The 24,730-nt window shown below is 43.7% G+C and overlaps 1 protein-coding gene, 1 non-coding gene and 1 pseudogene across 3 annotated transcripts; 1 reads left to right on the forward strand and 2 right to left on the reverse strand.

The window, feature by feature from the left end:
- Nucleotides 1-8,488: 8,488 nt before the first annotated feature.
- On the forward strand, nucleotides 8,489-14,014 carry LOC121532332 (trithorax group protein osa). Of its 2 annotated transcripts, XM_041838226.2 has the most exons (5): nucleotides 8,489-8,620; nucleotides 8,721-8,776; nucleotides 9,239-10,814; nucleotides 11,844-13,215; nucleotides 13,935-14,014. In XM_041838226.2, the coding sequence occupies exons 1-4, from the start codon at nucleotides 8,595-8,597 to the stop codon at nucleotides 13,207-13,209; spliced, it is 3,024 nt and encodes a 1,007-aa protein (XP_041694160.2). In that variant the 5' UTR covers nucleotides 8,489-8,594; the 3' UTR covers nucleotides 13,210-13,215; nucleotides 13,935-14,014. The 2 variants fall into 2 exon arrangements, with proteins under 2 accessions (XP_041694160.2, XP_041694159.2); XM_041838225.2 differs by having other exon boundaries at nucleotides 9,239-13,215.
- Nucleotides 14,015-16,279: 2,265 nt separating this feature from the next.
- LOC121531233 lies at nucleotides 16,280-21,933 on the reverse strand (annotated as a pseudogene).
- Nucleotides 21,461-21,531, reverse strand: trnag-gcc. Its single transcript has one exon. It is a non-coding gene; the product is annotated as a tRNA-Gly (tRNA).
- Nucleotides 21,934-24,730: the final 2,797 nt, after the last annotated feature.

The following is a 24,730-nucleotide window of genomic DNA, read 5'->3' on the forward strand; positions in this document are numbered from 1 at the left end:
TCTCAAAATACAAAGTTTATTTCAAGGAAGACAAAATGTTCCAAAACTTTTAAAACTTACTCAAGAAAAACATACCCTTTGGCCGACCTCAGATACAAAGGCATTTTCTCTCTGCAATGCAAAGGAACTGTGAATCTGTCTAGAACAAAAGGTCTTTACACAGATTTCAGCAGTAGCTGCTTTCAAGGGCACATTGTCCCAGGAGCGTAGGCATGGGTGGGCCTGGGTGGACACAGACCCACCCACTGGGGAGCCAGGCCCACCCAATCAGATTGAGCAAAAACAAAAAAAGAATACATTATTATTTAAAAAATACTCCCCTCCCTCATTCATGCAATACAAAAGCCTGCTGTGACATAATGTCTGCTTTCATTTATGTTTCTCTATGGAGCATAAAGCATTGGAGGGAATGCTGTGGCTGCAGAATTTTTTTTATTTATTTGATGGAGATACATTGATATACATTGACTTATATCCCTGTTTCAGAGAGTCCATCTTATAGTAAAGAGGGTTCTCAGTCTCAGCCCTAAAGAGTAATGACATTATGCCCCCTACTGACTGATAAAAGAACCAGGAGATTAGAGGGATGTAGCCTATGTATATAGTATGTATGCTTGCTGTTATGAAGTGCTGTCAACTCAGTTCATAATCAGGCAAGTACCACACACACACACGCACACATATTATTTAAATCTTGGTGGAGTATGTTTTCTTGGAAGTCCTGTGGTTCTCCATTAAGGATTATTTCTATAGTGCAATATAATTAAGCAAATTATCCTGCAGTACTCTGTTACATACTGTGCAGCTGATGAGGACAACCACCATCGCCTATAATGCAGCGAGCCAAGCCATAAGTCAAAGGGGTACCGCTTCACAGCCAGAGCCACCTGAAAATGAAACAAGGCAACAGTAAACATGTCGTCCCCCACGAATGATGCAGCACCCCCCTTGGGCCAATCAGGGACATTTTGTAAATGACGGAGCTCTATGGCTAGATGCATCATTCACCCAAGTTTAGTCAAAATCGTGCCAGTGGTATCTGAGATATCACGTGGGTTAGCTAGACTCATATCCCTGAGCATGTGTAACAAATTTCATCATTCTGAGTCAAACAGATCAAGAGATATAAACATGTGCATGTTATAGCTCCACCGTGAGGTGGATATGAATGTTCTTGCATATGTTGAGTCTTGGCAGTGTTTGCAACATGTGTACCAAATTATGTTACAATACGAATATCATTGACTGATTTATATGCATTTATGTGCCAGACCACGCCCACATGAATGTTTATTGGTCAATAACGGCCATGTTGTTTTAGGTACTAGTCTGGAAAATATTGCTTTGAGAGACCTTTGTCCATAGATGCCACATATCAAGTTTTGTGCAGATCGGTCATTTGGTGCAAGAAAAGTAGCATTTTAAGTGTTTTTCACTACATTTTCATCGTGGGGGAGAACAAAATTAAATATTTTGACTGGATGTCAGAAAAGCCTACAAAATCATTAATTTCCACCGGACTGCACGAAGGGGATCCATTTTAGACAGAAGGCCGGCCAAGCAAATGACCCCTTGATTTGTCCACAGTAAAGTGGAAAGTGATGAGATGAGATGTGATGAAGGTACAGTGGACAGACTGGACTGCATCTGTGGTTTATTGTCTCATCGTCTACTCAATCGTTATTAAACCGGGGTCACACTGAGCTGCTCCTGCTGGGGTAGTGACACTCACTGCTCACTGGACCACTGCCTTGTTAAAGAGCACATTTTCCTCTCCCCTTCTGGGAGGGCAAAGATAGATAAACATCCTGAAGAGATCTGTCATCATTACTCTCAGCTACATCAGTACACCTCAGTAAGACCACGACCAAGTGCAACAAGAAGTTGATGTAGGTCTGGAGAAAGTGAACTACATGAGCGCTGAGCAGACGTCAGTGTGTTGTAACATTGAGTATTGTTAGTGAGCCTTTCTCATTTGCCAAGATAATCGATCCACCTGACAGGTGTGGCATATCAAGAAGCTGATTAAACAGCATGATCATTACACAGGTGCACCTTGTTGCTGGAGACAACAAAAGGCCACTCTAAAATGTGCAGTTTTGTCACACAACCCAATGCCACAGATGTCTCAAGCTTTGAAGGAGTGTGCAATTGGCATGCTGACTGCAGGAATGTCCACCAGAGCTGTTGCCAGATAATTTAATGATAATTTCTCTACCATAAGCCTCCTCCAACTTCATTTTAGAGAATTTGGTAGTACGTCCAACCGGCCTCACAACCGCAGACCACGTGTAACCACGCCAGCCCAAGAACTCCACATCCGGCTTCTTCACTTGCGGGATCGTCTGAGACCAGTCAGATGAAACTGTGGGAAACTGTGGGTTTGCACAACCGAAGGTTTTCTGAACAAACTGTCAGAAACCGTCTCAGGGAAGCTCATCTGCGTGCTCTTCATTCTCACCAGGGTCTTGACCTGACAGCAGTTTGGCATTGTAACCGACTTCAGCAGGCAAATGCTCAACTTCGATGGCCACTGGCACGCTGGAGAAGTGTGCTCTTCACGGATGAATCCTGGTTTCAACTGTACTGGGCAGGTGGCGTGTGGGAAAGCGGTTTGCTGATGTCAACATTGTGAACAGTGCCCTATGGTGGTGGTGGGGTTATGGTATGGGCAGGCATAAGCTACAGACAACAAACACAATTGCATTTTATCGATGGCAATTTGAATGCACAAAGATACCGTGACGAGATCCTGAGGCCCAATGTCGTGCCATTCATCCGCCGCCATCATCTCATGTTTCAGCATGATAATGCAAGGCCCCATGTCGCAAGGATCTGTACACAATTCCTGGAAGCTGAAAATGTCCCAGTTCTTCCATGGCCTGCATACTCACCAGACATGTCACCCATTGAGCATGTTTGGGATGCTCTGTATCGACGTGTACGACAGCGTGTTCCAGTTCCCGCAAATATCCAGCAACTTCGCACAGTCATTGAAGAGGAGTGGGACAACGTTCCACAGGCTACAATTAACAGCCTGATCAACTCTATGCGAAGGAGAAGTGTCGCGCTGCATGAGGCAAATGGTGGTCACACCAGATACATACTGGTTTTCTGATCCATGCCCCTACTTTTTTTTTTTAAGGTATCTGTGACCAACAGATGCATATCTGTATTCCCAGTCATGTGAAATCAATAGATTAGGGCTAATTTATTTATTTCAATTGACTGATTTCCTCATATGAACTGTAACTCAGTAAATTCTTTGAAATTGTTGCATGTTGCATTTATATTGTTGTTCAGTGTACTAACCATAAGTACTTGATATTTCATGATATGTCTGGAGGTACTGTTGTAGGGTAATATCCTGGATCAAACAGCAGCTGTTTGTTGTAATTTGATGTCTCATAACTTTTTAGATTACAGTGTATTGATTCAGAAAACAATCTATGAGAAAATAAATTGGTTTAGCTATATGAGCCAGTCAAGTGGGACAAATACTTTACTTGTGATTTGTTGATGAACTTCTCAGAACTGGTTGGGAAAGCCAAGCTTTAGCAAGAGATATTATTTTTTTCATTTTACTTGTACAGAAACTGTCTTTAGTCATCAATGTGTTCTATGTGTAATACAGTGAGGGAAAAAAGTATTTGATCCCCTGCTGATTTTGTACGTTTGCCCACTGACAAAGACATGATCAGTCTATCATTTTAATGGTAGGTTTATTTGAACAGTGAGAGACAGAATAACAACAACAAAATCCAGAAAAACGCGTCAGAGTACAGGTGCTTCCATTTGCCCACAAATCAATTTATAAAATTTTTGACATGCGTCTTTCTGGATTTTGTTGTTGTTATTCTGTCTCTCACTGTACAAATAAACCTACCATTCAAATTATAGACTGATCATTTCTTTATCAGTGGGCAAACATATAAAATCAGCAGGGGATCAAATACTTTTTTCCCTCACTGTAGTTGTAGGGGGTAATCTGAGAAACAAAGTGTGACAAAGACAAAGGTGAGCATTTAATTCCCATTTAGTTTTGGGTAAAGTACAGAACAAAAACTGCATCCCCTGTCTATCTATGTAAGTGAGGGTCAGATAATGATCATACACATGTACTGTATGTCCATGGACTTTCAGAGAGAATGGGACATTTTTCAAGTTATCAAATCAAAAGTATTGCATAAAGTATAAACTGGCAGTGAACCAACTAAAACCATGGACTGTTTAGAGTTCTGTACAGTACAGTAAGGATCCAACCAGAGAGGAGGTGAACTAGAAATACTGAATGTGTTCTGTTCTGCCAAAGCAGTGGGCCTTCAGGCTCTGCTTGTACAGTGTGCAGGGGGGAAGAGAGCATCTGCACACTGCATATCAAAGCTCCTCACCACACACAATCCATTTTTAATTCCATATCATCAATATCCCAGAGGAAAACATCAATGTTCACATGAAAAGCGTTCTTCGCTCCGACCACATTTGATCAAAGCACAAGAGCATCTGAATGAATAAAGAAATGTATTGTATTATTAGAACTGCCAAATCTCCTAAAACTAATATCCATGAAATGGAAACGCTTCGGTAACAAATCAAATCAAATCAAATCAAACGTTATTGGTATACATACATGCGCCGAATACAACAGGTGCAGACATTACAGTGAAATGCTTACTTACAGCCCTTAACCAACAGTGCATTTATTTTTAAAATAAAACAACAACAAAAAAAGTGTTGAGAAAAAAAAGAGCAGAAGTAAAATAAAATAACAGTAGGGAGGCTATATATACAGGGGGGTACCGTTGCAGAGTCAATGTGCGGGGGCACCGGCTAGTTGAGGTAGTTGAGGTAATATGTACATGTGGGTAGAGTTAAAGTGACTATGCATAAATAATTAACAGAGTAGCAGCAGCGTAAAAAGGATGGGGTGGGGGGCAGTGCAAATAGTCCGGGTAGCCATGATTAGCTGTTCAGGAGTCTTATGGCTTGGGGGTAGAAGCTGTTGAGAAGTCTTTTGGACCTAGACTTGGCACTCCGGTACCGCTTGCCGTGCGGTAGCAGAGAGAACAGTCTATGACTAGGGTGGCTGGAGTCTTTGACAATTTTGAGGGCCTTCCTCTGACACCGCCTGGTATAGAGGTCCTGGATGGCAGGAAGCTTGGCCCCAGTGATGTACTGGGCCGTACGCACTACCCTCTGTAGTGCCTTGCGGTCGGAGGCCAAGCAGTTGCCATACCAGGCGGTGATGCAACCAGTCAGGATGCTCTCGATGGTGCAGCTGTAGAATCTTTTGAGGATCTGAGGACCCATGCCAAATCTTTTCAGTCTCCTGAGGGGGAATAGGCTTTGTCGTGCCCTCTTCACGACTGTCTTGGTGTGTTTGGACCATGATAGTTCGTTGGTGATGTGGACACCAAGGAACTTGAAGCTCTCAACCTGTTCCACTACAGCCCCGTCGATGAGAATGGGGGCGTGCTCAGTCCTCTTTTTTTTTCCTGTAGTCCACAATCATCTCCTTTGTCTTGGTCACGTTGAGGGAGAGGTTGTTGTCCTGGCACCACACGGCCAGGTCTCTGACCTCATCCCTATAGGCTGTCTCATCGTTGTCGGTGATCAGGCCTACCACTGTTGTGTCGTCGGCAAACTTAATGATGGTGTTGGAGTCGTGCCTGGCCATGCAGTCATGGGTGAACAGAGAGTACAGGAGGGGACTGAGCATGCACCCCTGAGGGGCCCCCGTGTTGAGGATCAGTGTGGCAGATGTGTTGTTACCTACCCTTACCACCTGGGGGCGGCCCGTCAGGAAGTCCAGGATCCAGTTGCATACAGTATTATATCTTCTGGGGTAAAGCAGGTAAGGAGTTGAGAGTATTTGGTTTGAATAATAAAGAGACATGAATGTCAAATAGGATGACACAAAATGTATAAATTAGTGGTACAGTGAGGGAAAAAAGTATTTGATCCCCTGCTGATTTTGTACGTTTGCCCACTGACAAAGAAATTATCAGTCTATAATTTTAATGGTAGGTTTATTTGAACAGTGAGAGACAGAATAACAACAAAATAATCCAGAAAAACGCATTTCAAAATGTTATAAATTGATTTGCATTTTAATGAGGGAAATAAGTATTTGACCCCTCTCAATCAGAAAGATTTCTGGCTCCCAGGTGTGCTTTATACAGTAACGAGCTGAGATTAGGAGCACACTCTTAAAGGGAGTGCTCCTAATCTCAGCTTGTTACCTGTATAAAAGACACCTGTCCACAGAAGCAATCAATCAATCAGATTCCAAACTCTCCACCATGGCCAAGACCAAAGAGCTCTTCAAGGATGTCAGGGACAAGATTGTAGACCTACACAAGGCTGGAATGGGCTACAAGACCATCGCCAAGCAGCTTGGTGAGAAGGTGACAACAGTTGGTGTGATTATTCGCAAATGGAAGAAACACAAAATAACTGTCAATCTCCCTCAGCCTGGGGCTCCATGCAAGATCTCACCTCGTGGAGTTGCAATGATCATGAGAACGGTGAGGAATCAGCCCAGAACTACACGGGAGGATCTTGTCAATGATCTCAAGGCAGCTGGGAACATAGTCACTAAGAAAACAATTGGTAACACACTTTCGCCGTGAAGGACTGAAATCCTGCAGTGCCCACAAGGTCCCCCTGCTCAAGAAAGCACATATACAGGCCCGTCTGAAGTTTGCCAATGAACATCTGAATGATTCAGAGGAGAACTGGGTGAAAGTGTTGTGGTCAGATGAGACCAAAATCGAGCTCTTTGGCATCAACTCAACTCGCCGTGTTTGGAGAAGGAGGAATGCTGCCTATGACCCCAAGAACACCATCCCCACTGTCAAACATGGAGGTGGAAACATTATGCTTTGGGGGTGTTTTTCTGCTAAGGGGACAGGACAACTTCACCGCATCAAAGGGACGATGGACGGGGCCATGTACCGTCAAATCTTGGGTGAGAACCTCCTTCCCTCAGCCAGGGCATTGAAAATGGGTCGTGGATGGGTATTCCAGCATGACAATGACCCAAAACACACAGCCAAGGCAACAAAGGAGTGGCTCAAGAAGAAGCACATTAAGGTCCTGGAGTGGCCTAGCCAGTCTCCAGACCTTAAGCCCATAGAAAATCTGTGGAGGGAGCTGAAGGTTCGAGTTGCCAAACGTCAGGCTTGAAACCTTAATGACTTGGAGAAGATCTGCAAAGAGGAGTGGGACAAAATCCCTCCTGAGATGTGTGCAAACCTGGTGGCCAACTACAAGAAACATTTGACCTCTGTGAATGCCAACAAGGGTTTTGCCACCAAGTACTAAGTCATGTTTTGCAGAGGGGTCACATACTTATTTCCCTCATTAAAATGCAAATCAATTTATAACATTTTTGACATGCGTTTTTCTGGATTTTTTTGTTGTTATTCTGTCTCTCACAGTTCAAATAAACCTACCATTAAAATTATAGACTGATCATGTCTTTGTCAGTGGGCAAACGTACAAAATCAGCAGGGGATCAAATACTTTTTTCCCTCACTATATATGTTCTATTAAATGCATGAATAACTGCATACAGTTTAAAATAATTTACTGGATCATATTGTATCTCCTCCCATAAGCAGGTTTTAAATGGGGGTTTTCATTATAAACTTCACCACCAAAGCTATGGTCAAATAAAGTTGAATTAATTAATTCAGCAGGGCTCAAGACTCCAGAGCACCTGTACTCTGATGATTAGATGGCTTAGTTTTATTGGAAATGGACCATACAGTATAAATTGCATTACATGAAGCCCAAAACCTCTGAGCCAATTAAAGTACCCAGACATTCACTTAACTGGACGACAATGAGTAAACAATTTTGAGATCTCATTTGCAAAACTTTTAATTGCTCTAAAATCTGTTTGGCATGTAAAAAAAAAAAGAACACTAAGGCTGCGTTTACACAGGCAGACAATTAAGATTTTTTCCCTCCACTAATTGATATTTTTCAGAGATCAGAATTGGGCTGCCTCTGCGCAGCCTATGATCAACGCATAACGTGAAGCAATGGATAGGAAAACACTAGGACTGCGTTTACACATGCAGCCCAATTCTGATATTGTTTCACTAATTGGTCTTTTGACCAATCAGATCAGCTCTGAAACAACTCTGATGTGATTCGTCAAAATACCAATTAGTGGAGTAAAAAAATCAGAATTGGGCTGCCTATGAAAACGCAGCCTATGTAGTTTGCAGAACCATACAATATATTTAAAAAATTATATCGTCAAAAATTCAGAACTTTAATTGCATCTTAATAATATTTTTATACTCTGGAAACATCCGAATATACTGCTCCAGAGACCTCTCAGCCCTAGTTTCCTCCACCAATCATTAGAGGATTATCTCAAATGGTTGCAGCTTAGTAAGTTCCACCTTGCTGGTTTTGATTACCACCAGGTTTAGCTCATTGAGAAGTTGACAAATATACTTCCCATGACACCAACCAAATGTTTCTGTCAGCACAACAATCTGTGGTGTTCAACACACATTTTTGGAAGTGGATTAAAAAAAATTCCAGCATAGCTTGTGTGCTGCAGCTCATTCAAGATGGTTGTGCCTGTCTACCTTGGAAGGTAACTATGTTGTATTTTCCTTTTTGTTTGTCTCATTTCCAAATTTCAATTTGTTAGACTATTTAAATTATTTTTGAAATGATCTGTCCTCCTTTTTCAGCATGGTTCTGTTTTGCCTGTTAAGTGTAGCAGTAAACTCTCCATCTTTTCCAAGAGGTATGGGAATGTCTTTTTTTCTTTTTTTTAAGCTACTGTCTGTGATTATCACATCCCATTTTAAAAAAGATACATAAAAAATATATTATTTTTGATTCTTGAAGAATATAACCTTATAAATGCCTCGAACTTAGTACAACTGTTACCCCCATCTGAACCCAAAATATATTATTGTTTTATGCTGTTTGTAAACAAATAACGTAAAGCTTAAATTATAATTTTGATTTCATGGACTGTCAGTCCCTGCATCTAGACTACAGTCTAGGAATTTGAGGGATGACATTTTCCTAGCCTCATTGCTCTGGTGATTAACAAAACAAGTGATGGGATGGCTTTTTTTAATTTATTTTTTATGGAATCCCAGGATGTACCTTTTAACCACTAGGAGATTGCACATCTTAGAACATCTGAATTTATTTGAAACTCCTAGTATGTTATACTAAAAGTATTCATTTATTTCAGGCCGCAGCTATGGCTATGTTGAGAGTGGACAGCGTCTCACTGAGGAGCCCCAGTACTACAGATCTGCACATCACCCTAGCCAGCATGACCAGGTCCACAGTTCCTCAGCCTGGAGTAGCACTTTTCCTGCTGACTTCAGGTCAAAAGGTACTCCAGTAGATTTCCGCCTAGCTATTCCCTTCCAACGCCTCTCAAGTCCACTGACAACCTCTACCAGTAGTCCTGGCTCTAATCAGAAAGGCGGCGCCCCTAGTGCTGGTCCTGCTCAGGGTGGCCCAGACCCAAACCAAGATGAGTCTGCCCCCAGTGGCTCTGACACCCAGAGAGAAGTTTCCCATAGCCCCATTGGAAAGATCCAGGGTGTAAAGGGCCGTTGGGTTTTTATCCCAGATAAGATGGAGCCCACTAATTTTGCCAAAACCCAGACTGGAAAGACCAACTCTCCCAAACCCATCACTGCCATTTACCCTATTCCCTTAGCCACTGGTCCCCCCCAGTATGGGACAAATCCCAGTGGCTATTACCCACGTGCTACACCTTTCCCCATGTATTATCCAAACCCAACTTCTTCAGTTTACCCTATTCCAATGTGGTATGGTCCCACTCAGGATGTTAAGGTTTCCAGTGGTTATAACCCAGGCCAGGTAAAGCCTCCCACCTCTAACTTTGGCAAAGGACAAATTGGGCAAGCCATCTCTCCCAAACCAACCACTGCAGCTGGTCCTGCACCGGTTGGCTCAAGTACCCCTCAGCCTGGAAATGTTCCCAGTGGACATTACCAAGATCTGAAGAACCCCACTTCCACCCATTTTGGGGGACCCCAGACTGGAGGAGGACAGGCTGGTAAGAAACCCTCTCCTGTCCAGACAGGAAGTGAACCTGATTCCTCCAGAATGGAAAGCTCTCAAAACCGCAGACCTGCACCCCAGAGATATACCCCCAGCTATGGCCCTCCTTATAGTGTAGGTGGTCAATATACATATAAACCCCCAATACCAATCAAACCTGACCCTGTGCCCACCAATGTTGGCTATGGACAAAATGGAGGAGCTCCTAGTGATTACTACTACTCGGGTCAGGAAAACCTCTCCCTGGGTTATTTTGGCAAAAGACTGACTCAACAAACTATGCCTCCAAAACCTACCGTTGACCCTGTGCCCAATACCTCTGATCCTACCCACTATGGAAACGATTTCCTAGTTCAGACTAAACCTTCCATCTCAAATTCAGGAATAGGCCAGGCTGGTAAGAAACCTTCAGTCCAGAAAGGTAGTGAACTTGGTCCCCCAAGCCACCAAATAAGACCTGCCCCCCAGAGTTATACCCCCAGCTATGGCTCGCCTTATAGTATGGATAGCCAATATACATTCAATCCCCCCAGTCAGAAAAAGCCCTCCACCTCCCATTCAGGAAGAGACCATGATGGTAAGAAACCCTCTCCTGGACCAAATGCTGGCCCTGTTTCTGAACTTGATCACTCCATCACAGGAAGCTCAGGCAGCAGACCTGCACCACAGAGTTATACCCCCACCTACGATGCTCCTTATAGTGTTGGTAGCCAATATAACTTCCGAAGGCCAGTCAATCCTGACAAAACAGACTATCATCGAGACCCTGTGCACTCCAATGTTGGCTATGGCCAAAACGTAGCTCCTAGTGGCTACTACTACTCTGGTCAGGAACAACCCTCTACCAGTTATTTTGACAAGGCACAGACTGGACAAACCAGGCCTCCCAAGCGTGTCGTTGAAGCAAAACCTTACCCCAGCCAACCTGCCTCGGCACAAAGTACAGCTGACCCAAGTAAAACCTCTGCTGCCCAACCTTCTGCCAGCCCTTACAGTATGTATGGTCAGTATAATTATCCAAGGCCAGTAACACCTGACCAGAATAGAGGAGCTTCTAGCGGCTACTACTTGGGTCAGCAGCAACCCTCCACCAATTATTTTAGTCAAGGACCGACTGGCCAACCCATGCTTCCCATATCCATCATTGATGTGGACCCTGTCCCCTATCCTACCCACTATAGAACCTTTTACCCAGGGCAGACCCAACTTTCCACCACCAATTCAGGAAGACGCGGCCAGGTTGGTAAGAATCCCTCTCTAGGTCAGCAAGGTAGTGAACATGGTTCCCCAAACCGCAAATACAGCAGACCTGTGCCCCCTACTTATAGCCACGTCTATGGCTCCCTTTATAGCGTAGGTGGCCAAAATCCATATAACCTCCCAATGCCAGTCGAACCTGAACCTGTGCCCACCAATGTTGGCTATGGCCAGAATGGAGATACTCAAGAACAGCCTGAACAAACAATGCATACAAAACTGACTGTAACTGACCTTGTGCCTAATCTGTTTCTTACTCGGCATGGAAACTATTACACAGGTCAGAAACAACCCTTCACCCCCAATTCGGGAATGGGCCAAGCTGGTAAGAAACCCTCTCCTGCTCCAATGACTGAACCTGTTTCTGATAACGGCCAGAGAGGTAGTGAACTTGTTTCCTCCAGCTATGAAAGCCCCCAAGGCAGCAGACCTGCACGCCCACATTATATCCCCAGATATGGCGTTCCTTATAGTGTTGGTAGCCAATATAACCTCAGAAGGCCAGTCAATCCTGACAAAACAGACTATCATCGAGACCCTGTGCACTCCAATGTTGGCTATGGCCAAAATGTAGCTCCTAGTGGCTACTACTACTCTGGTCAGGAACAACCCTCTACCAGTTATTTTGACAAGGCACAGACTGGACAAACCAGGCCTCCCAAACATGTCGTTGAAGCAAACGCTTACCCCAGCCAACCTGCCTTGGCACAAAGTACAGCTGACCCAAGTAAAACCTCTGCTGCCCAACCTTCTGCCAGCCCTTACAGTATGTATGGTCAGTATAATTATCCAAGGCCAGTAACACCTGACCAGAATAGAGGAGCTTCTAGTGGCTACTACTCGGGTCAGCAGCAACCCTCCATCAGTTATTTTAGTCGAGGACAGACTGCCCAAACCACACGTCCCATACCAATCATTGATGTTGACCCTGTCCCCTATGCTTCTACCCTCTATCGAACCTATTACCCAGGGCAGATCCAACCTTCCACCACCAATTCAGGAGGAGGCCAGGCTGGTAAGAAACCCTCTCCAGGTCAGCAAGGTAGTGAACATGGTTCCCCAAACCCCAAAAGCAGCAGACCTGTGCCCCATAGTTATACCCCTGGCTATGGTTCCCCTTATAACGTAGGTGGCCCAAGGCCAGTAACATTTGCCCAAACAGACTATTACCCTGTGCCCTCCAATATTGGCTATGACCAGAATGGAGGAGCGCCTAGTGGCTACTACTCCTCAGGTCAGGAAAACCCTTCCACCAGTTATTTTGGACAATCCATTCCTCCCAAAGCTTTCATTAAAGCAAAACCTTACCCCAGCCAACCTTCCTCTGCACAAAGTACAGATGACCCAAGTAGGAACTCTGCTGTCCAACGTCCAGCCAGCTCTTCACAGCCCTGGGACCACAAAACTGCTTTGGAAGTCAACATGGTTGTACCTTTTCACAGTGGCTTAAACCCAAATGCAGCCAACCAGTTCGCCCAGATTGCCAGTGATTCAAGCAACATGAAGGCTGAGAGTGGCGAAGAACCTAGTCCTGTCCAACCCACTCCTGCATCAGCTGAAGGTGGTGACATCCCCAGTGAAGAGCCTAGTCCTGTCCAACCCACTCCTGCATCAGCTGAAGGTGGTGACCTCCCCAGTGGTGAAGAGCCTAGTCCTGTCCAACCCACTCCTGCATCAGCTGAAGGTGGTGACCTCCCCAGTGGTGAAGAGCCTAGTCCTGTCCAACCCACTCCTGAATCAGATGAAGGCGCAGGTCCCAGAGGATTCATGCCACAAATACTTCCTCAGAGAAACTACGCCCAGTCCTGGAGTGGAAGCTCCCGTGGTGATGTCGTTCCAGGAAGACCTGAATTCAGGATGAATTAAGTGCAGGTATGATGGGCTAATTGACATATCACAATTTTATTTAATCAATGTTTCTTTCCATGCAGTTTCAAGATTAAGGTAATTTGTCTGTCTATTCCATAGATTGAAAGAGGACTAATCTTTGTATCTGTGCCATTATGGTGTCTGTGACGGCACCATTATGGGCATCTCCATTTTAATGTAGTGAAATTTGTCTTTTGTGTTTTAAAATAAAGTAATGCTAATAAGGTGATTTACCACCACATGCAGTGCTGGAGTGCTGAACCAAAACTTGTCATTCATTTATTGTGGTCACTAGATTGCGGTGATACAGCTTAAAGCCATTTACAATTCATGTGCAACCCAATTTTAAGACAATGCACTGATCATTGGCTAATCACTCCCAACCCATAGGTATCCCGAACAGTTGACTACTTTAAATTGGTGGAAGCCCTCAATAGCAATGTCCATGCTAAGACTGGTTGTATCAATCTAGAGCCTTCTTTCTACCTCTATGGTCTATTCGCATCAAATTCTGGGCACATTCATAAAGCAGAGTAGGAGTGCTGATCGGTTTTAGATTATAATGAATGGACAATGGGGACTTCATCCTAGATCGGCACTCTGACTCGGAGACACTTGATGAATATGGGACCTGGTTTGTTATGGTCTAAAGGTACACCCACTCCATCAATTTATGCTGTATCTTATTGTGTACTATATTAACTGTACTTTGTATCTGACAGGCTCTGCGATCTCCTGACCATGAACTTCAATTCTCTACAGCACTTTGATTACCAATAAATAATTAAATATTTCACCGGAACTCCCCTTTTGTTTGTATTCACTATGTGGGCTATTGGCTCTGATCAGTAAGAGAACCTTGGTCTAAACATGGCATCTTAAAGCTTTAGGGGCTTTTGCGTGTCAAGAGTATCCAATATGCGTTACACTCAACCTAAGTTAGAGGAATCTTTCTTGCGTTGCTTTAAATACTCTGCAGTGGTCTCATTACTTGCTTTGTTCTTTAGTAGTAAATGCACTTTAATTTAATCAAATCGTTCAGATTTGTGAAGTCAAAGCAGTGTTGGGGAAACTGCATGTTAAAGGACCAGTGCAGTCAACATGATTTTCCTGTGTTAAAATATACATTTCCACACTGAGGTTGGAATAATATTGTGAAAATAATGCAGTTTTAATGTACGAGTTTTGAAAATAGTGGCTGAAAATTCAGCCTGTTTTGGTGGGATGGAGTTTTGGAAGTTAATAGACCAATTAGTTTCAAACCTAGTTTTTAGGTTACAGATCCCTCCAATTAGGCACCTCACTCAGTCCAAGCAAAATTATTTGCTTGAAGTTGCTTTTTAAAATATTTCTGACCATTTCAATTGAACAACATAACAGTATGAAGGTACTTAATTGTTACCTGGAAATTATTTGATAGAGGTAAAAACGGCTGCGTTGGGCCTTTAAAGAATGGCATAAGTTTATGGATGCACTAGGTGTGAGGAAATTGTGATTTTTGTTCAAACATCCTTAAGATTTCTGGGATTACATCTTTAAAATGAGGACGAGGTAACGCCACAGGGATGGAAAACTGAACGCTGCAATTACTTTCTGTGTGCATCAACTGGAATTCACTGATTTGTGAAATACAATGGGGATGTCAAACGATGAGTTGCCTTGCTCTGTGGTCCATATCAGCCACTAGAAATCTTTTAGTGCCATTACAAATACGGGTGAGGATATTTTCTATATTCAACCATGTACGAGGAAAGGTTTGTCACTCAGTGAGTTGCAGGTGTGGTAATTTGACTTATCACATCACCAATGCTGTACACGTGACCACAGATGTCGCACGGAGCAGTTGCCAACATTAAATAGAGGGTGTGTTCAAAAGAACTACAGATCAAATAAATGCTCTTTATTGGGGTGTCTCACAGGAGACACGTTTATTTCAAAGACATAACGAGTTGGAGCTCTTTGCTTGTTGCAATAGGTCTGGGCAGCATCACTGAAGCACATCAGCTGTAAACAAACCCTGCATATTCATAGGAACTGACATGTACCATGTCATCATTCTTGTCTAACATGAGCCCACACCTGTTTGGTCGTGCCCCACTCTTGTTACTGCTCTGGCTGCTAGCTACTGTATGACAAAACATTGTCAGCTAGCTACATATACTGAGTGAGGATCGTGGTATTTTGAATGGGACTGTTCTTGTTTATCAGTGTTTTACTTGTTTTGTGGACCCCAGGAAGAATCGCTGCTGCTTCGGCAAAAGCTAATGGGATCCGAATAAAACTTGCTTCTAATTCATAATCTTATTTGGGCTATAAGTGTAATTGTGTAAATGATTTATATGGGCAGTGTCTGTGAGAGAGTTTATGTATGTATGCAACTCAACAAAAAAGCACTTCAAGGGATACTTCTTCATTTTGGAAATGAGGCCCTTTATCTACTTCCCCAGAGTCAGATGAACTCGTGGATACAATTTTTATGTCTGTGTCCAGTATGAAGGAAGTTAGAGGTAGTTTCGCGAGCCAATGCTAACTAGCGTTAGCGCAATGACTGGAAGTCTATAGGTATCTGCTAGCATGCTTCCAATTCTTAAATGGTATCCACGAGTTCATCTGACTCTGGGGAAGTAGATAAAGGGCCTCATTGCCAAAATCCCGAAGTATCCCTTTTAAAAAAACAACGGTTTAAAAAAGAAAATCCCACTCAATGTTCTTCATGCCTACAGTATGTTCAATGGCTAAAAACAATATAAGCACAAAGGTGCTCCTATATGAGTGGTGAGCAGTCTTCATTCATTTTACATTTTAGTCATTTAGCAGACGCTCTTATCCAGAGCAATTATGGTTAGGTGCCTTGCTTAAGGGCACATCGACAGATTTTTCACCTAGTCGGCTCGGGGATTACAACCAGCGACCTTTCGGTTACTGGCACAACGCTCTTACCCACTAAGCTACCTGCCGCATTTGGGTTTCTTTAAGTTAGCGGTTGGTTGGGGTGTTTGCGTCTCCATGCGTGGGTGAAGGCTTAACGCAGTGCCCTGCCTCAGGGGTCAAAGTCGGTCCCACCGTGTCACAGCAAGAACTTCCTGTCTGGGTGATCGGCGAGGCTTGAGTGCACATCCAGGTGTTTGCTCTGCACCCGGTCAAAGTGCTACAACAGGTCATTGTAGTCCATGTGGGCGTATGCCGGACGCTTGATGCTAACAGGCTTAGACTCATCCCTGAAACCAAAAACAATCAGATGTAAGAAATTGTACTAATACATTTGCATGGGAATAAAATAAAAAACAATATTGGGCAGAATATTGTAGTGGCAGTGACCATGGGAATGGAATGCTGCACACTGTGGGCATACCACATGAACACAATCATTAGTACTACTCACACTGTCCTCATGAGCTCTGGGTTAGGCACACAGCACAGGCGGTGGGAGAGAAGCTGGAAGGCTCTGGGGCAGCAGCATCAGCATGCCGTACAGGGCCTTGATCAGGTACGGGTTGTTCTCCACATCCAGCAGCTGAAGACGCAAATCTAGACAAACACAGAAAGGTGAGAGACAGGTGTGTGTGTGTGTAGTGCTGTGTGATGCGGTTCAGTGTGTGTGTGTTCAGGTCTAATATTGGTGCTGTGAGACTCACAGGTAAAGATGGGGCTCTCGATCAACTAAACCAGCTTGTCCACATCCATGAGGAAGTCCACAGTCACCTCCAAGTCACCACTACATGGCTAACATCAAGGAAATATAGTAGAACATACACACCAATAGACATACACTATGAGGTGCAACAATGCTGATATGCAAAATGTATATCAAAGACAAGCAGAAAGGATACAACTTCTGGATGAGGTTGTAGGCATGGCGATAGTTCTGGGTCAGGAAGCAGAGGGTGTCGACACGGTGGCCACAGGGTTTTGACACCAGGAGCAGTCCAGGCAGCAGAACAGGGCACTGCTCTCCTGCAGAGGGCACCAGACACACACAGGTCAATTCCATTACAACTCAATCCATTCAATAAGTTCATTGAAATTCAAGTCCTCTGTCACTTTTTCCAATTCTTATTTTGTTTTATTTGGGAACTTCCTGAATTGAAAATGACCCAGATCCTGGTGGCTAGCCATACAGCATCATCCCCTCAGATATTACCTGAGTGCGCAGGTCTTTGAGCTCGTTGCGCAGCTGAAAGAGCTCTGCGGAGGTGAGCAGAATGTTGTTGAGCGTCTGCACCATGGTGGAGGCAAACTTCAGGTCCTCCTCCTTCAGCAGGATGTCTGCCATGGAGTGGAAGATGTTCTCCGCGTGCAGGAGCAGACACAGCTGCCTGGAGGGACGGAGAGCAAGGCGAGAGCGGTAATGGTAGCAAAGTACAAACAGTCCCAGAGGGAGAGAGGTAATGGGTAACAAACTACAAACAATCCCAGAAGAGAGAGAGGTAATGGGTAGCAAACTACAAACAGTCCCAGAGGGAGAGAGGTAATAGGTAACAAACTACAAACAATCCCAGAGGAGAGAAAGGTAAGGGGTAACAAACTACAAACAATCCCAGAGGAGAGAAAGGTAAGGGGTAACAAACTACAAACAATCCCAGAGGAGAGAAAGGTAAGGGGTAACAAACTACAAACAATCCCAGAGGAGAGAAAGGTAAGGGGTAACAAACTACAAACAATCCCAGAAGAGAGATAGGTAAGGGGTAACTAACTACAAACAATCCCAGAGGGGTGGAACATTTGTGTCTTTAGTTGTAGTTTATTACATGTTTTATATATGTCTAATGTCTATGTTAATGTTTTTAAATGTATGTTAATTGTAAAGTATTTTTGTCTGTAATGTGTATTTTTCATTATGTGTCGGACCCCAGGAAGACCAGCTGTTGCCATTAGCGTCGGCTAATGGGGGTCCTAATAAAATCATAGGTTCCAAAACAATTTTATCAGTGTTCTCTTGAGAAGCTTGGCGTTTCAGTCAATTTTGTTTCACAAGAAACTGTGTCACTGCTTGATTATGTGAGCAGTCAAACACACATGGCGCTACCTGATGATGAAGGCTCCCCTGTTCTCCAGCAGCCTTCTCTCCAGACTGAAACGCTTCAGCAGGTTGATCATGAACTTGTAGAAATAGGAGTTCATGCTGTAGGTGGAGGGGGACGAGTCACCTACTTTGGAACCTGGGTTACAGGACAGATGGTGGGTCAGAATTATTGCTTGTGTATTATGCATTTTACTACTGTTCCAGAGCCATTTCCTACTCACCTAGGACTGACTGTGGACCTGCCTTGGCCCCCTCAGGAACCTGCAGCTCCAGTTTGCTGTCAGAGTTATCAGAAGAGCCTAAGGAATCGATTTGTCCTGCTGGGGATGACGCAATCTCAGCTAGCATTCCTTCAGAATGACCTGAGTGATAGATGGTGGTGAGGTGGGGTTGGTTACTTTTGTAAAAACACGTATTAACATTAGCAAGATGCTGAGCTGGGGACACATGTAGTACTCACCTCATCAGACTCATTAGAGAGTGTCTTGAGCAGCATGGGGAACAGACTGTCTGTGTGCGACAAAAACTGTCTGTCTGTGTGTACAAAAAAAAACATTAATAAAATATCTTATGAAAAAGTTAATTTGGCCTTACTGCTACATTATTAGCCCATACAAACACATTGTATAACATTCTCTACATGGAACAACAGATAGTCCCCCCAAAAAATCAAAAGGAAGTTTGTTCTGAAGTGTCTGTCCTATATCAGCGATATAAGAAAGATCAGTAAATATGTATTACTTTTTTTGACATGTATTTAACCCCTTCTTTTTGGCACTATACATTCTCCATATATACTTCCATTCATTTTTTCAACTGGTACCGGGGACCTTCAGACAAGTCTTGTGCATCCTTGAGCAAAACGGAGAACACCATTGTGTTCGTGAGAGTCTCATCCTTCCATAGAGGGGTCATAATAGTTTGTAGGTCAAAATCACAGACGATTTTGTGAGAAGACCGATTTTCGGGATGTCTCTTAGTCTGACAAACACCGCTCTAGCTCTGTCACCTTTCACCGCAGATGTGGAAGTGCGACATCGGCGGATGAGGTAGATTGAGATGCATCCAATGAAAAAAATAACATATATCTCTAGCTTAAACTGACAGATTTTATGGGGATTTTTGTATTACGCTAATTAGACTTCCGCGGGGGCGCAGACATCGACTCAATATTTGTTTTTTTTAAAGGGTACACACTAATAAAATATTATGACTAAGGAACTATGAAAATAGTTCAAATAAACCCTATTTAATCTATTAAAATGTCTGTTACAGAAAATAGATGATTTGCAGTATATGGATCAGATGAGATTGAGGTCATTACCACAAAACAAATTAACAGGGCCTATTTAGGTGTGCTGCAATTTTAAAAAACCCATCAAGGTTGAAAACTGTTCTAGAGCAGGGTTTCCCGAGGTCGGTCCTGGGGCCCCCCCTCGGTGCCCTAGCACTACACAGCGGATTCAAATAATCAAAGCTTGATGATGAGTTGGTTATTTGAATCAGCTGTGTAGTGCTTGGGCAATAACTAAAACGTGCACCCGGTGGGGGGCCCAGGACCGAGTTTGGGAAACCCTGCACAAGCTTTGAGCTCAAACAGAGATCTACAGCACAGCTAGGTCAGGGGAAGTACAGGAAATGTATTTATCTGTGCCTGAACTGGCTCCATGTAAATTAATAATTAATAATTTGCTAATTTGCATAGTTAATTGTTTAATTCTAGCATTTTAATCAATTTCTTAATTTCCTGCACTAATGTGCTATCATTTACACACTGCGTACGTTTCTTTTGTCTTAGTATGCCTCTATTTCAGAAAAAAAATGTTTCCTTGAAATAATTATATATAATTATCCTCTATGACTGCATTTTCGGCAGTTCTTACTTTCGCCACTAGATGGCGATCGGCATATTTCTGGGGGTCTGTACTCCCAAAGTTGTTGACTGTTTTTGCGCTTGCCAGTTAGCTAGCAGTTCTCAGCTGTTAGCTGCCAATGGCTAGCAGTTCCTTACTGGCGATAAAAACGGATGATTGGCATAATTTTTTCGAGTGATAAGTGAATTATTTAATGTAACAAATCAAACAAACATCATGAACAATTTATTTAGACCGGCCTTCTATTTGAAACTGGGGTTTATTTGCTGAAATGTGTACCGTTGCCGGGCAATTAAAAGGGACTTGTGACTATTTGAGACTGTGTTTAATTGAAGTTTTACGGTCGTTCGTTCAGTTTGTTGTTATTTTAACCTGCGTGTCATGATCGTGGATGGACAAAATCAACATGTGAGGGTTATAATATAATAATAATACATTTGTGATACATCCTTAGGATTTTAAGGAGTGCATCCTAAGGGTTGTCTGAGTACTTGGAGAGCTCTTCAGGCCAGGGCAGCGTGTCGCTGTTTACACAGTTGAGCAGAACAGGGGTCTTTGTAACTTCTTACGAGGTCTGATAGGAACGAGAAAGCCAACTTGCGGTCAATCATATATGAACGCTAAATGCAGGACCTTAAGTGGGGAAACCAAGCCAAGGAAATCATTCCAGCCGGTTTCCATGTTGAGCTCAAGACCAAAGACCAATCTGGATTTATTTTCTAGGACATCTGCGATAATTCTGAACATGCTGGCAGTGAATGTTGGGATGTCCACATACAAGGAAGATAAACATATTAAATACAATACATATTTTGCTATCAAGTCATTAATTTCTCACCAGATTAACCACAACAACTAATACAGCTGCGGAGGGCGGTCTGACAATCAAACAGCACTTTAAGAAACAAATAAATTAAAATATAAATTCATGAAACTGATCTAATGACTAAATGTACAATTCAATCACTTAGCACTTACCTTGTGGGAGTGAAGAAGCAGATGTTGCTGAAACCCACAGACTCCTGTGATCAAACGGACAGAGGTTGTTTAAGAGCAGAGCTATCAGAAAACCCTTTCAAGCAAAATAGTAGCTAATGTTAATGCTGGGTGCACCACTAGGTGTAAATTATGAATTGATTATTGCCAATGATCTTATTGAATGAACCAGAGCAATGTGTTTACTGTAAATATTGTGCACTTGAAAACCATCAGAGGACAATAAACTAAAATAAAAAATGATGTGGGGGAAATACAGTAAACCTTTTATTGAATATGTTCATGATACAAGACATAGCAATGCCAAATGTGTAATCCATTTATACAAATCCAGTACCAGAGCAAAAAGTGTACATGCATTGGCCGGGAATCGAACCCGGGCCTCCCGCGTGGCAGGCGAGAATTCTACCACTGAACCACCAATGCGTTACATACTATAATGTCGCTGCCTATGGTTTAAAAAGGAACTGCAGCCAATGAAATATAATCCAGCCTGACAGTGGCCACCAACCAGAGTGAGGGAGAGGAGCACCGCAACCAAGTGCCTATGTATGTGTGTGTGTCTCAAAGCAGGACGGAGGAATTTCTCCGCAGACAGAGACTGTGAATAAGCATGTATAACAAAGGTACATTGAGAATAGACCCCTGGAGTCTCACTGTATGAGTACCGTAAATACTCCTGCTGTTGAGCTGCTAATGTTATGGCTTGGGGTGGGTTAAAAGCAGCCTAGTGTGATTACTGGCTGATGGCCTTCAGCTCATGACACATTCTTCCTGCGCCACCTCCTCTCACTCACCATAGATGGCGGAGGAGGGGCAGACCCACATGTGCAGGTGGGGGAGGGTATAGGTCAGAGAGAATGACTAATCTCTCTCCTTCCTCTCAAATCAGTCCTCCCCCCTTTCTTCTCTGATCAACTCCTCAGTGATACCGCGCTCTCGTCCTTGCTCAAAGGAGCAGGATACACCCAACCCTATCTAGGCATTGGTGGTTCTGTGGTAGAATTCTCATCAGCCGCGCGGGAGGCCTGGGTTCGATTCCTGACAAACACATGATACACCTTCTTCCAATACTGTATACCAAGCAGTCAAGTCAGTTTCTGAAATATAAAACATTTATAATGATATACAAAAGTATGTGGACACCCCTTCGGATTTGTCTATTTCAGTCACACCTGTTGCTGACAGGTGTATAAAATCGAGCACACAGCCATGCAATCTCCACACACAAACATTGGCAGTAGAAAGGCCTTACTGAAGAGCTCAGTGACTTTCAACGTGGCACCATCATAGGATGCTACCTTTCCAAGTCAGTTAGTCAAATTTCTGCCCTGCTAGAGCTGCCCCGGTCAACTGTAAGTGCTGTTATTGTGAAATGAAAACACCTAGGAGCAACAACGGCTCAGCCTGAATTGGTAGGCCACACAAGCTCACAGAACGGGTCCGCCGAGTGCTGAAGCGGGTAAAAAACGTCTGTCCTCGGTTGCAACACTCACGACAGAGTTCCAAACTGCCTCTGGAAACAACGTCAGCAAAATAACTGTTTGATGGGGAGCTTCATGAAATGGGTTTCTGGGTTTGCCAGATGTCAGGAGAACTCTACCTGCCCCAATACATAGTGCCAACTGGAAAGTTTGGTGGAGGAGGAATAATGGTCTGGGGCTGTTTTTCATGGTTCGGGCTAAGCCCCTTAGTTCCAGTGAAATTAAATCTTAACGCTACAGCATACAATGACATTCTAGATTATTCTGTGCTTCCAACTTTGTGGCAACAGTTTGGGGAAGGCCCTTTCCTGTTACAGAATGAAAAAGTATGAATGAGGTTGTGCAGTAGGCCTAATACATTATCACAGCATATTGGCTATATGCTTGGTCCACCAATATCGTTCTTCTCAGACCATATTATATTTCAAAACTGGAGCTTTGATAACAAAATAGTCCAGTTCAGCATTCATTTAAATCATTTGCTTTTTTATTTTACTGGACTTGATGGTACCTGCATCTGAGGGTCTGGCTCAGCTGAGGGTCATCCGCCTCTCACGGTCCCTGCTCTTGCCTTTCCTCCGGTGAGACTGACCAGAGAGAATGGACAGTCTTCCACCTGATGGCGAAACTTGAGTCGCAACGCATCTGCCTCATGCACAAATTCATGTTGTTCCTATGACCAGAGAAACTGAAATATTCCTGAAATATTAAAATAGGCACGAAGAACTGCTAAAAATAAAAACAGGCCTATTGATACACTTGGCTACTCATTCATTGCAGCTGCAGCGCAAATAGGGAGAAGCACATTTTATGTTTTGTAAGTGTTGAATAAAAAGTGTTGACAGTGTCGAATAAAACCTTAAACATGAACTCACTCAAAAACAGCCACTGTATTCCTTAACAGTCTCTTTACATTTACATTTACATTTACGTCATTTAGCAGACGCTCTTATCCAGAGCGACTTACAAATTGGTGCATTCACCTTATAGCCAGTGGGATAACCACTTTACAATATGTTTTTTTTCTTTCTTTGGGGTGGGGTAAGGTGGGGTAGAAGGATTACTTTATCCTATCCCAGGTATTCCTTAAAGAGGTGGGGTTTCAAGTGTCTCCGGAAGGTGGTGAGTGACTCTGCTGTCCTGGCGTCGTGAGGGAGAAAGAAGGTCATTCTGAGAGAGATAGCAAGAGAGTTGGCTAAAGACGGCACGCTCAAGAGTTTTGGAGAGAAAAGAAAGAAGGGATACTGGTCTGTAGTTGTTGACATCAGAGGGATCGAGTGTTGGTTTTTTGAGAAGGGGTGCAACTCTCACTCTCTTGAAGACGGAAGGGACATAGCCAGCGGTCAAGGATGAGTTGATGAGCGAGGTGAGGTAAGGGAGAAGGTCACCGGAGATGGTCTGGAGAAGAGAGGAGGGGATGGGGTCAAGCGAGCATGTTGTTGGGCGGCCGTCACAAGTCGCAAGATTTCATCTGGAGAGAGAGGGGAGAAAGAAGTCAAAGCATAGGGTAGGGCAGTGTGAGCAGGACCAGCAGTGTCATTTGACTTAACAAACGAGGATCGGATGTCGTCAACCTTCTTTTCAAAATGGTTGACGAAGTAATCCACAGAGAGGGAGGAAGGGGGAGGATTCAGCAGGGAGGAGAAGTTGGCAAAAGAGCTTCCTAGGGTTAGAGGCAGATGCTTGGAATTTAGAGTGGTAGAAAGTGGCTTTAGCAGCAGAAACAGATGAAGAAAATGTAGAGAGGGAGGGAGTGAAAAGATGCCAGGTTCGCAGGGAGTCTAGTTTTCCTCCATTTCCGCTCGGCTGCCCGAGCCCTGTTCTGTGAGCTCGCAATGAGTCGTCAAGCCATGGAGCAGGAGGGGGAGGACCGAGCCGGCCGGGAGGGATAGCCGACATAGAGAGTCAAAGGATGCAGAAAGGGGAGGAGAGGAGGGTTGAGGAGGCAGAATCAGGAGATTGGAGGGAGAAGGATTGAGCAGAGGGAAGAGATGATAGGATGGAAGAGGAGAGAGTAGCGGGAGAGAGAAAGCGAAGGTTGAAGACTCCGATTATCAGAGAACAATCAAGCTCCATTGTCCCTTTATTTCCTACCCTTCAATCTTCTTCCCTCTTCTCTTCATTCCACTCTATGTTGCCAA

Source organism: Coregonus clupeaformis, chromosome 6 (genome assembly GCF_020615455.1).
Source record: "Coregonus clupeaformis isolate EN_2021a chromosome 6, ASM2061545v1, whole genome shotgun sequence".
NCBI classification, from domain to species: Eukaryota; Metazoa; Chordata; class Actinopteri; order Salmoniformes; family Salmonidae; genus Coregonus; species Coregonus clupeaformis.

Excerpts from the sequence above, each read along its gene's own strand:
- LOC121532332 (XM_041838225.2), top strand. The coding sequence starts at position 8,595 with ATGGTTGTGCCTGTCTACCTTGGAAG. Across the intron at positions 8,621-8,720 it reads GTGCCTGTCTACCTTGGAAG|CATGGTTCTGTTTTGCCTGT; the intron begins GTAACTATGTTG and ends CTCCTTTTTCAG. Across the intron at positions 8,777-9,238 it reads CTCTCCATCTTTTCCAAGAG|GCCGCAGCTATGGCTATGTT; the intron begins GTATGGGAATGT and ends CATTTATTTCAG.